The 13,347-nt window shown below is 59.3% G+C and overlaps 1 protein-coding gene across 1 annotated transcript in view; it reads right to left on the bottom strand.

The window, feature by feature from the left end:
• Positions 1 to 12,988, bottom strand: part of SKI (SKI proto-oncogene) — a 65,449-nt gene extending 52,461 nt beyond the window's left edge. The window contains exon 1 of the mRNA XM_040645657.1: positions 12,020 to 12,988. Within this exon, the coding sequence (XP_040501591.1) occupies positions 12,020 to 12,988 (969 nt within the window). The remainder of the gene's footprint in view (positions 1 to 12,019) is intronic.
• Between the last annotated feature and the right edge of the window lie 359 nt (positions 12,989 to 13,347).

The following is a 13,347-nucleotide window of genomic DNA, read 5'->3' as shown; positions in this document are numbered from 1 at the left end:
CAGTGCAGCCCCAGGGATGGGGACGCAGGCAGCGGGGTCACCACGTGTCCTGGCCTAGACAACCTCCCATGCCCCTGGAGCCACTCCAGGACCTCCAGGCCAACACCCAAAGAGGCAGTGGGCCAGGACCCCCGGGGCTTGGGAGAAGGGACGCAGCCACCCTTTCAGCCTCACAGCCATGGTCACGTACACACACTCGCCTCCCCACCAAGTACCAGAACACAACAGCGTGTGGCCCGTGCGAAGGACCGGCGTCCCCGGCCCACCTGTCACCCCCGGCCTCCTGGAACCAAAAGAAGCAAACTAGTGCAAACCATGGCCAAGAACAGGCCCGGACCGCAAAGTCCGCATGAGAGGGCCATGAGCCACGTGTCTTGATCTCGGGTTATGAGTTCAAGCCCCATGCTGGGTGTAGAGCTTACTTGAAAAAACAGCTAAGACAGCAAGTTTTATAATAAAACAAATATACAAGGCAAATTACAGAAATACTAAAAATAACATAATGGCCAGTGCCACTAGAAAAAAATTAAAAATGAGATTTTCACCTTTCAAATTAACAAAGATATCCTGAACTACAGTAACCAAAGGTAGTGAGGGGGTAGGAAAATGGGCATCTGCTCAATTCTGTGGGCATGTGAACTGGCGAGCCATATACAGAAAGAATTTCAGTAACAGGTAAAATCAAGAATCCTTGAGGGGCGCCTGGGTGGCTCAGTTGGCTGAGCGTCTGCCTTCGGCTCAGGTCATGATCTCAGGGTCCTGGGATCGAGCCCCACATTGGCTCCCTGCTCAGAGGGGAGCCTACTTCTCCCTCTCTTTGTGCTTGCGTGTTCTCTCTCTTTTCTCTGTCAAATAAATAAATAAAAGTCTTAATGGGGCACCTGGGTGACCCAGTCAGTTTAAATGCCTGCGTTTGGCTCGGGTCATGGTCCCAGGGTCCTGGGATCGAGCCCCACGCTGGGCTCCCTGCTCAGCGGGGAGTCTGCTTCTCCCTCAGCCTCTCATTCACGTTCTCTCAAATAAATAAATAAATAAATCTTAAAAAAAAAAAAAAAAAAAAGGAACCCCTGAAAAGGCCCTACACCTTCCCAGCACTGGAGTACGGACATGGTCAGAACGTGTACCAGCCGCCCCTCAGTCAGGACTTAGAATGCAGAAGAGACAGAGATGTGGACGTTGTGTGCGTGCCCTCTTTGATCCACCAAATCTTCTATAAGAAACTCGCCCCCACCCAACCTCACACGTGCCCAAAGAGATGAACCTATAGTGAGAGCGGGCCTCAGCCACCAAGGGACACAGGACCTGCCCTCCCTGCAGGGGGCTGGTCCAGGCGCCCTCTGACTCAGTCCCTTCATGCCCAGCCCGTGCTCCAGACACACGCACACACACGGGCCAACAAGCTGCAGCGATCATTCACGAGCATCCACGTGGGAAGCCAGGACACAAGAATGTCCACCAACACAAGAATGGGGACAGGCCACACAGCACTGAGGCAGCACACAGGAGTGACAAGGGCCCCACAGAGAGGAGCACTACTGACGGGGCGTGCCAGCTACTCGGGGACACAGCTGCAGACACGGGAGGATGTGGAGGAGGACATCCACACGGTGCATTTCTTCATTCACCTGGGCGGGGGTGGGGACAACGGGGCAGCAGTCAGCAGACACCAGCATTCCTCGCTCGTCCACGTTGCTGCATGCGGCTTCTGTGAAGCGTCAGGGGCAAGATACTCCCTGAGGCATCCCTTGGAGTAACGCACAGCGCGTGCCCCAGATGTTAATTCCAGAACCCTCAATACCAGAGTACCTGAAAATGCTCTGGCTGTACAGGCACAAACCCAGGCACACACACACGTGCACAGAGGCACGCGTGCACAGAAGGCCTGTCGCCCACAGCAAGGTGGCCCTGGATCCTGCAAAGCAGCAGCCGAAGAGCCATGTCTGAGGCAGCAGGATCTGAACACGGGCGAGCACCAATGGGAGGGAAGGAGTTCTCGAGACCGTCAAGTACGCCAACGGCACCAGGGTCAAGACTTCCAATTCTGGATACACTAGATATGGAAATGCCGAACTAGGAAATAAGATGCTGGGATTTGCTTTAAAAAAGAATGACAGCCCCACTGCACAAGCAAGGAGGGAGAAGTCAGATGAAACGGAATGAGTGAGACGCCAGCACCACTGGGCTGGGTGCGTGGGCTGTGCGAACCAGTCTCCTGATTTCAGTGTCCGCTTGAAATTTCCCGTCATAACAGCACGTTTTCATAAATCCACACACACGTCCTGATGACGCAGGAAGAAAAGCAGTCCTCACTGGCTCAGTGTCAGGGGGCAGGGACGGGGAACTCCCACCATCGTGGTGCTGGGAGCCACAGGACGGGATCCACGTATCCTCCCTGGGCTTCTGCTCCACACATCCAGCCAAGTTTCAGCAACAATGGCAGAGGCCCCAGCATCCCAGGCGCCACCAAGCTTCTGTACCCCCTCACCCAGCACCCCTGGTGCTGCCTGCACCCCCTCCCCAGCCCTCCAGCCCCTCACACCTGCCAACAGGGCCACACTGGCCAAAGTTCCAAAAGGCTAGGGCCACAGGGACAGCAGGCTGGGTTGTGGGGCTGCCTGGCTAGGTAGGTCCTTGCTGTCATTCTCAGCCCGCAGGGATCACAAAGAGAACCGAGACACAAGCCTTTGTCACAGAGACAAAGAGAAAACAGATCTACCAAAGAAATCACAATTCAAATATAAATATTTAAGTGAGAAAATAAAAAAGCCTATCTGCACAAGAGATATCAAGCCCAACCAAGTAAGTCAGTCTAGGGGTACACTGAATACCACAGAGGATCCCTCAGTAACACAAGACCACCTTAACAGCTGTGACAGGGAAATGAAGCAAGTTCTCTGGTAAACGGGAGAAGATTCCAACACAAACCCAGCAGGAAGGGACACGTGCACTGACCCCCCACCCAGCGGCAGTGAACGGACACTGGGCCAGCCCGAAGCTGAGCCCACGGGGTGGACACCACACTCTGATTTGGGGAGGAGAGGGTGGTTGTGCAGGAGGGAAAGCTTCCCACTGCACCGCCAGGAAGGAGCTTCAAAGTTCAGAATTTCCCGGGGCCTTTGGCAGGCATCAGCCACGAGGGTGTGCGTTGCGGCCACATGGGGACCCGGGCCCACAGGCTGCAGGCCCATCAAGGCACAGGCCGTCCGGGCAGAAGCCTGTAGCCACTGGCTCTCTGTGGTCCCCTCAGGCAAGAGCCTTTCTGACCTCCATTCCAGGACCAGGCACGCTGCCCCAGCCCTGGGTGATGCCATAGGCTCCTGAACCTGAGTTAGGAGCCCATGACCACAGCCAGCCTGTGCTCCAGGAAACACGGGACACGTCGTCACTCGTTGAGCCACACTAAGGCAACCCACAGGCTTACCTTGTTCTTACAGCTTAAAGAGCTTCCTAAATTGAGACAAAACCAACGAAGGTCAGGCAGGCTGGGCGACACTTACTGCACACAAGAATGTTAAAAAAAAAAAAAAATCACAGTTTTGATAGTTCTGCAAAAAAAACTTAGCAAATTTACAACAAAACTGTCAAGTAATTAAGGCAAGGCACTTCACACATGAACTTAAACTGCTAATTAAAATCCCCTCGCTTAATTGACTACATTTGCATATCATTCAACTTGGGAGCACAATTTTTTTAATGGTTTGGGCAACACAGTTGTAACGCCAGGAAGCAGGGAGGCAGCAGGTAAGGCGGAGCCAGCAGCGCCCACCGCACACGCGCGTCCACACACAGCCACCCACACGCATCCAGGCCAGGCAACCGGTGCTACAGCCCGAGACCGCACAGACTTTACACGAGGCTTGGGGGTCACTCACCCCAATAGGGCCAGCCGGCCTGGGACAGGCTCCTGACACAGCACTCTCTCGCTGTAGCCCAGGCTCCCCCACCCAGGTGGAAAGGAGGAGAGTTGCCAGCATGGAGATCCCACCACGGCCAGGGCTGATGACAGCACCTCCCTGCTCCCCAACAGGGAACCCCCAGCAGAGTTCAGAACCACACATGGGATGCATGCACCTGTCCCTTCCTCCAGGGAGAGGGTTCCCAGCTTCGCCAGCAGCATGCCCGACTACCCCCTTCTTCCCTGGTTCTTTCACGTGCTCACTGAGCGCCAGCCTTGCCATTCGAAAAACACTCAGCTCCCTGTGCCCAGGGGCCCAACTAGCACTGGGGCACAGGGGAGGGCAGATGCCGACATCAGCACCACACACAGAACTCAACCGGTTGACCAGGGCAGTTTAGGGATCCAGACCAGGCACCATGAGGCCCAGGCAGATAAGAGGGCCGTGGGTCTCTCCAACAGGGGTTTCTGTGTCACCTTCAGCGCAGAGCCTACGTAAAGACTGCAAACCGTGCGCATGTCCCCACGACTGGACCACGCGGGGGTCTGCAGAGGCAACAGGCACCCCTTGTTCTGACGGTTTCAGTGCAGCAGTGAGGGGTTTGAAAGGAGAACGTGAGGCCATTAGAAGCATGCATCCACAGGGATGGGCAGACAGAATGAGTGGTGCCCAAAGAGCCACGGGCCTGTGGAAGGAGGGGACACAAGCGTGAGCACTGTGAGAACCACAAATGCCACACGCAGAAGCAGCTCCAACAGCAAACTCCAGGTCTGGGTACGCAGAGACAGTGAAAAGCTCAGGTGTGAAAAGTGAGCATACTCGGGGTGGGGAAGGGGGCACGGCCTGGTGCCAGCTCCTGTCCCTGCTGCCTGCCTCGCGGAGCCTCACCTACCAGTCAGGCTGGAGGCACAAACTGGCGCTGTGGGGCTGGGATCACAAAAAGAACACTCATTCGACAGTGGCCAGATGTGGACAGGGCATGAGAAGCTGGCTCTGCTCCCAAGGGAATGCAGACCTGCCCCCCCCAAAACAGGGACTCACAGGTCATCCAGACACCCCCAGCCTCAGACCCAGGCAGCCCGCCGGCCTCACTGGCGCTGGGGTCCCCGCAGGCTGCTGGTGCTGGGCATGGCTGTGCTCCCCCAGAGTGTGGGCCTGGGGCAGCACTGGGGGTCCTTTCCTACACATGAAGCAGGACCCTCAGTCTTCCCCCCACAAGGTACACAGCCTGACTGGAAAGAGTAGGGTGCAAAGGAGAATGCGCCACCAGACCCAGGCTCCAGGAAGGTCCCCAGACACCAAGACACAACCAACTGGTTCCTATAATGATACAGCTGGAGGTTCCTCTGGGACCCCAAACACACCCACCACCTGCACCCCATGCCTACTGTGCTTCCAGAGGGCTCAGCCCCATTCCTCACACCACCCCGTCCCACAGGGTCAGACTCAGGGGCTGGGACACGCAGCTGAGCTGCCATCATGTGACTGTCACCCCCACTTGCCACCTCACATGTGGGCTCAGGGGCCGGGCTAGGAGGGGAAGAGCCACACCAGAGCCCCACTGGCACGGTGGGCCCTCAGACCCCCATGACTTGGCTAACCCTCAGGGCAGGATGAGCCCCTGGCCGGGGCTTCCCTCAACACAGCAGCCCTGGAGCCGGCCTGCCCACCACTCCCAGCCACCACAGCACTGTTCCCTGCACCAAGCAACACCGTGGGTCCCACGGGAAGCCTATTCTCAACAAGACATGTTTCTTTTCAAAGTAGCCAGCTAACATCCCAGCAGAAGCCAAATCAAGGCAGGCACCACGGCCAGGCTCCCCCAGCTCCAGCGTCAGAGTTCCACAGCAGGAGCCAAGCATTTGGGTTCAAGCCAGGTTTAAAGCACCCCGCACCGGCCTAAGCGAGCCACCTTCTTCACAACACACAACATGACACGGATGAATGCCACCTTAAGGGACATCAGTCTGCTCCTGGGAAAGTTCCTACACCTTTCCTTTTCTAGCTGTCAAGAGCAGAACTACCCAGAAATCCCCGACACCTAGTGATTTCATGCCTCCGTGAGTCATTTAAGGAGTATTTGTTCCGGGCCCGGAACTGGGGACCCAGCCGTGACCAACCTGCCCCCTCCATGAGGCTGACAACACAACCACAAACACACAAATCCCAGGCCCACCGCAACAAGGGCAGCCCAGAGAATCAAGACCGGGGGCAGGCCCGACCACTGTGGGCTGCACAGCCCGTAGGCTCACACAGAGACTTCCTGAATCACCACCTAGAGCTGCAAAATCAAGAAGTCGTGGTGTCCTCTGATTCCTTCTAAGTCAGAACAGTTACATCAGATAAAACACGAACGCCACATACCAAGACAACCTCAGCTGTTTCCCAGGCTCATGCCAAGACCCCTCTTGAAGCCTCCTATCTGTTTCACCAGCATGGAAGACACAAGGATTACCCAAACGGACAAGAATTTCTAGCAAAGACCAGAGCAGCACGCAGGCCACACGCTGCAGGGAATGGGCACCAGGATCACCAGCAGGCCCACACACAGCCAGAGGGCTCTCCCCCACCCCCGCAGGTGCCCCAGCCACTCCGGTCCTTCTTCCGACGTTACTCTCATGCCCACCATCTCATTTCAATTTCATGCCTGAATCCAGGTCCTTCACGTTAATAAATAAGTAGACACAAGCAGTGGCAAGTCCCAGAAGTAAAGGACCCCCCCCCACCCCACCCCAAACCAGCTCCCAAGTCTGTAACCAGGAAGACCACTCCACCTCGCTGAGCCTCTGCAATGACATTGCCTGGAAAGACAGTAAGTCTAATGCAGCAAAACGGGCATCCAGGCTGTCCTATAGAATTGTACCCTCTATTCACAGAAGAGCAGCATGAGAGCTATTGTTGACTCCACCGCCAGCCCTGGGAACAGGCTAGAGGCTTCCTGAATGTGACCCGAGCTTGCCTGGACACATCACACCTGGTCTACTGGAGGAGAGGGTAGCCTCGGAGAGGTGGGCCAGAGAGAGGACCTGTGCTGTGCTCGCACACACAACGGGGGACCACATACGTAACCCCCCGAGGTCCCTGCCACCCACGCCACTTCATTCCCACGGATAACTCAAGGCCACCCAAAACCTGCTTCAGACCACGCAAGACTGCAGGGAAGAGTCGCCTGCCACACACAGCCCCACAACCCCAGGAAATAACTTCCTGTCCCTTCTTTGCAACTCCGATCCGCCCCCCCCCAATATCTCAGATGGTCAATAAAACAGAAAGTGGGGAGCAATGGGCATGGTCCCCAGACCACACCCAGGCTCCATCCCATTCCCCCCCCCCCCGCCTGTTTCCCCATTTCCCCAGGGACAGCAAACCAGGAGGGCGAGGGCCTGAGCAAGAATGGAGGCCTTCTCCTCCCACGGCAGCTCTCACAGACCTGAAGGAAATAATTCAGCCTCTATATTTTGACTCAAAACAAAGAAACTTTTTAAAAACATTTCAGTTGAAACTTGCATAATTCTTCCAGTGGAGAAATCCTCCCCGACTTTCGCAATCCTTAGAAAGAGACACATTATTGCTGCTTGTGTAACAGTCTCCGGGCCACGAAGAGTCCGGCTGCCGGCCTCAGCCACCTCCTGCCACCTCCCGCGGTCACCTCCCGCCAGACAGCCAGGGCTGGCCCCGGAAGCACCGCCTCCCCCCCCCCAGCTCCCCGTGGCCAGGGGTGTGGGGCGGGGCTCGGTCACACTCCCCCAGACTTCCTCCTGCTCCTGGCCTGTCTGCCCTCGCCCGACATCTCAGACACACATTACACAAACTGGCTGCAGGAAAGGCTGAGAAACCGAGACGCCGAGAGTCCGTGACCCTACTCCCAAAGCCCCGTGCTGACTGGGGGACCCAGGAGAAGGTCACCCGATGACCCTGCTGCCCCAGGCCAGCTGCCGCCCTGGGGAAACCCCAGAGGCTAGGGGCCCGGCCCAGCTCCAAAGAAGGGTCCTGGAAACTGGCAGGGTGGCCGACACAGGAGCAGACAAACAGATGGGCAGGCAGCCCACACCTGGAGGGCCATCCAGACACAGCTCTGCACCCGGCCAGCCGTGAGGCCCTCCCTCACTCTCGCATGGCCCACTACAGGGTGCGCAGAGAAACTAGAGGCCTTGTTCCAGCTGCCTTATCCCCCACTGGAGAAGACTCCCCAACCTTCACTCTGGGGCCTTCACCCTGGCAACCAGTTCGACCTGCAGACCCCATCCTCTGCATGGTGAGGGGGCAGGGGGGGCAAAGGCCCGTCCAGGAACTTTGCCTCAGAGCATCCCCTGAGATGGCACCCCACTTTCTCAGCCAAGCATCTGGAGCCAGGAAATCACCATGGAACCCCGTGAAAGCCTACAGCAAAACAAGGGGACAAGGGAACAACTGACCCTCTCTCTGCACAACAACAAATGGCATCAGGGTAAAGCACAGTACCGCCATGGAAGAGGAGGTCCCAGATGAAGCATGCAGGTCAGAGTCTGTTCCAGCCTGATAGAACATTCTTGACAGCATTTCTTCCTAAAATAATTCCAGCTTAAAAGATCAAACCACACCTCACTAGGGGAGGGTCCACAGGCGGGAACCCCCTTCCTGGCCCACGGACTTAAAAGCTGCAGTCACTCCCCAACAGGGGCCACAAGACTCCATGCCCCCAGTGCTGCTGGCTGGGTCTCTGCTTTGAGAAACACTGCCCTGTGACCAGGGAAAAGTTTCAGGTGACACGAGGAAAACTGTTCCAACATCGGGAATTCAGACAAATCCAGTCGTAGGCACTCAGGCCACAGCTGGCCCCCGGAGCACACGAGACCCCCCCCCGAGCACGCGGGTGTCTGAAAGACAGACGCACGGTAAACACACACAGGCCAGGCTCTCTGACCTGAGAATCGGGACACCCCGCAGAACGAACCGCAGTTCCAAGCAGCCCGTTTCTGGAGCCCGGGCCCCAGGGAGACAGAGCACCGCCCTGTGGTCAGCCCGAAAGGGAAGCACCTGGTTACCCAGCAAGGAGCCGTCCTGCGGGGCGAGGAGCCAGGTCCCAGGCAGCAGCCAAACCGGCAGCACCAATGTCCTCCTCTGACGGCAATCTACGCGGCCAGACAACTGGCCCAATTTAGTCCAAATACCATGAGACAAGCCCAAGAGGAAGGGACAGAGCCAAGTGGGCTGAAGAAGAGTGGCGGAGGCTCTGAGCCCCACCTCCTGGCCACGTGTTCCCCCAGCAACAAAACGACACACCCCACCCCACCTGACCCTGGACACCTGAACACCTAGAGAAATAAAACATCACCGTCGCATCGCTACTACAGCCCCATTTCACACACGAGGAAACAGAGACACAGAGAGATTAAGCAACTGGCTCGCAGGTCACACAGCCAAAAGAAACGTAATGAGGCTATGGGAGCAGCCCCCATGGGGGTCCGCAGCTGGACTGGCACACTGCAGGACGCCCAGGACAGCAGCTGGGGGGAAGGGGCTCAGAGGTGGCTCCCCAGCGCCCCGGAGGCCCCTCCCAGCACTGGCGGCAGCAGAGTGCTGACCACGTCTCTGGCTGGAGGGAGACCCGGGCGGTACTTCAGCCCGGACAGCCTGGAACGTGCTCCAGCTCCCATGGCCTCACCAGAACCCAAGGCCCCAGGGGAGCCGTGTCCCCTACAGAGAGAATTCTAGCACATCCTTTGTTCCCTGCTGTCCTCATCCTTGGTAAATCAAAAATATTAAACTAACCTATCAAACAACTGAAAAAATTTAAAATCTGTTCCACGAATAAGCTGTCAAAGGCAAGTAGAAGGAGCAATCAGAGATGGGCAGGGCTGGGGGGGGGGGTCTTCCCAGGCAGCTCCTTCCAGAGCAAGTGGGCTCTGGGCAGCTGGGGGTCCCCTCCCACCCCGAGCGGACACCCGCCTCACGTGGTGCCCTCGGCATGTAGACAGACAAGCACATGGCCGTGCTAGAAGACTTAAAGAGGACGACGCACCCCAGGACTCCCAACGGCGTGGTCACAGAGCCAAGGCAGCAGGCAGAGCCCCAAGAACAGGACAAGCACAAAAAGCTGGCAAGAGGAGCGCCCCACGAGGTGGCAGAGCCAGCAGGAGAGCACTCGAGAGCTCCAGGAAGCCCGGGGCCGGACACCCAGTCCAGGTCACCACCACGAGGACGGCGCTGGCTGACACTCGGGCCTGGAGACCCCACCCACTTACGATAAGCAGCTCTTCCTCATCACCGGGGAAATTTCTGTTTAATCAGTAAATGAGACTCAGGGCAGCATCAGGGAAAGCACTGAAGAAGAAAGGGCCCTGATGGTCTGTTGAAACGGCCAAAGCAGAAATAGGCTTGGCCTGTGCTTCCCGGACTGCGGGGCACGGTCCTGCTTCTCCCCAGGCAGTGAGCTTGGGCCTGAGCGCTCAGCTGGGCCTTCCCTGAGCCGGAGGACGGCCGCGCCCAGAACCACAGCGCCTGCTACAAGAGAACCCGGGCCCGGGTCTACGGTTGTGACAAAGGGCCAGCCCCCGAGAGAGACCAGGAGACCACACCATACACCCCTCGTGCCCCCTGACTCAGACACCGACACAGACACACCCTGCCAGACAAGGTCCTCCGCCACCCGCATGAGAGGTAGGTGGCCTGCCATCACCCAGTCACCAGCTGCAGTTTGAGACTCCCCCAGGTCACAGTGGCCATGGAAGGTACGGGCACCCCAAACAGAAAAGCCCCAAATTCAGGTAAGGTGCCCATCACGCCACCCATCACCGACTCAACTGAAATCAAAGGCTCGAGCCTTTCCTGCCGGCATCCTCCCCTACTCAGACCATCCCCCCCGCCCAACCCCTGCCCACAGTTTGCAGACAGCTGCCACCTGGGCAGTGACATAGCTGAGGGCAGAAATGCCACAGAACACACGTGCACGCATGCACACGGCGGCCCCCTCCGAGCACAGGCAACAGGCCCCTACATTCCCAGCCCCTCCTCTGCTCACCGAGACTCTGACACTCCGCTGGAGGGGCGCCCGGAGAAAACCGGGCGGGAGCATCTATTCACAGATTTAGAAAAAAAAAGTTTGATGCAGTAGCTGAATTAATTAGGCCTCCTCAGAACAGCTGAGCCAATGCAGCATTCTGTGTATGCAATTTAATAAGCCTGGATATTTAAAAGAAAAGTTACAAATACTTGGGGAGGGGAAGACACCATGAAAAGTTGGTGAGGACTCCAGTGGATGGGCTCAGCGTCCAGTGGCCCAGGAGCTACCCCAGCCAGCTATCCAGCCGGAGCGCCCGCAAACAACAGAGCCTGGGCCAATGGCCCTCCCCCACCCTGCAGCGTTTCAGAGAGGGAGACAAGGAAACGGGCGTGTCCAAAACAAATCAGGCCATGAGCTACTCCTACTCAGGGCCCCAGGTGCCCACTGACCAGGCCCCAAGCCCAGGGCCAAGCGGCCCTTGCCCCCACACGGCGAGACTCTGGGATTCACACCCTGGCAGGGCCAGGGAAACACACAGAGCTGGAGTCGCCGAGTCTCGGCCCCCTGCCACCGTGGCCTTGGACACCTGGCCTCGTTATTGAGTCTGTCTCCCAAGACTTCAAGGCACAAACAGGCCCCGCCGGGCCCAGTTCTGTCTGCTGAGGACCACTGGCAGGCAACCCCTCTGTCTGTGAGCCAGGGGGGCCCCCTTGGTCTGCACATCTCACAGCCCCGGAGGAAGGCCTAGGCCTGAGGCTGCAGCCTGGGCCCAGCCCAGATCCGACTTCCCAGGACTCAGCAAGAGTGCCTGAGTGCTGAAGCCTGCCCTTCACAGCCCATCAGAGCAATGGCTATGGACCTCAGGAAGGCTTCTCCACCCACCAAGCCAGCCCCCAGACCACTGGTGCTCCCCAGGCCAAGCAAGCTGGCTCATCACAGGGGTCGAGCAGGAGGACCTTCCCACACGACTGTCAGTGGGGACGCTGATGCCACCCTGAATTTCCTTAAAATAAATCCAAATCCTGAGACAAGCCCCAAACTGCAGACAGAGACCCTGGCCCAGAAGGACCCCCAGCTTCCAGGCCCTGGGACCCAGCGCACCCAGTGTCCTCCCACTCCCACAGCCAGCAGAGACACTCACCCGGGGCACCCGCCGCTTGTACTTGTTGCCATAGTCGAACTTCTCCTTCACGTCGTCCAGGCAGCGACCAAGACGTGCCTGCTCCTCCTTGCCCGTGTAGTCCTGGCTCAGCAGGATGTAGGCCCGCCAGTTGGCGGAGTCGAAGCCCCAGTGGCAGGTCCGGTTCTCCAGCGCCTTGTGTGAGTGCACCACGAACTTGTGCGGGGGATACATGAGGCGGCAGTCGAGGCACTGGATGCAGGCGGCACTCGGGCTGCTGTAGAGCTCGGGCACCAGCAGCCCCTTGCACTTGCCGAAGCACTCGTGGTACACACGCACACTGCGCTCGCTGAGCTCCAGGCCCAGCGCCAGACTGGCGGCCAGCTCCTTCTTGCAGGGCGGCGGATAGGCGCCGCCGTACAGCAGCGCGTTGCACAGGCGCTCGGCGTCCGTCTTGGTGATGAGCCCGCACGAGGGCGCCGAGAAGGGCAGGATGCCCATGACTTTGAGGATCTCCAGCTGGTCCGCCGTGCAGCGCGAGCAATAGATGTGCAGCTCGTCGCACACCGAGTTGATCTGCTGCAGCGAGAAGTCGCGCAGCACCGAGTTGAGGATCTGCGGCAGGCACAGGCGCTTCTCGCCGCCCACCACGAAGCACGAGATGGTCTCGCCCTCCAGCACGGTCTCGCAGCGCTCGGTGGAGCGGTCGGACGGCATGAAGAAGGGCCCCGGGAGCACGGGCGGCGGCGGCTGGATGGCTGGCAGGTGCAGCACGGGCGGCGGCTCCGCGGCCGCGGGCACCGGCGCCGGCACCGCAGCCGCGCTTGCCTCCTTGGCGCTCTCCTTCTTGTAGGCCTCCTGCGCCCAGCGCGCCGAGAAGGCGGCCGGGCCGCCCAGCGAGCTCATAGAGCTCAGGTGGAACTGCTCCAGCGTCTTCTGCAGCCCCGGGTGCGGCTGGAACCCGCCGCGGCCGCCCGCCGCCGCCTCCATGGTGCGCTCGGGCTCCCCGGGCCGCTCCCGCTCCCGCGCTCCCGGGCCCCCGCGGCCCCCGCCGCCGCCCCGCGCGCCCCGGCGGCGCCCCGGCCCCGGCCCCGGCCCCCGGCCGCCGGCTCCCGGCCGATTACGGCCGCGGCCTCGGCCTCGCCCGGGGGCGCGAAGGGGTAGGCGGGCGGGGCGAAGGGGTCCCGCGCTGGAGCCCGCCGGCACCGGGGCCCGGCGCCACATCCACGCGCCGCCCCGCGCCGCGCCCGCCGCGCCCGGGCCCCCGCGCCCCCGCGCGCCCCGGCCCTAGGCGCGGAGTGCGCTCGCCGCGCCGCCAACGCCAACGCCAACGCTCGCGGGCCCGGGGC

The sequence above is a fragment of the Ursus maritimus genome, unplaced genomic scaffold (assembly GCF_017311325.1).
Source record: "Ursus maritimus isolate PB19 unplaced genomic scaffold, ASM1731132v1 scaffold_32, whole genome shotgun sequence".
Taxonomy (NCBI): domain Eukaryota; kingdom Metazoa; phylum Chordata; class Mammalia; order Carnivora; family Ursidae; genus Ursus; species Ursus maritimus.
Note: the sequence above shows the minus strand (reverse complement) of the source record. Positions and strands in the feature narration are given on the sequence as shown.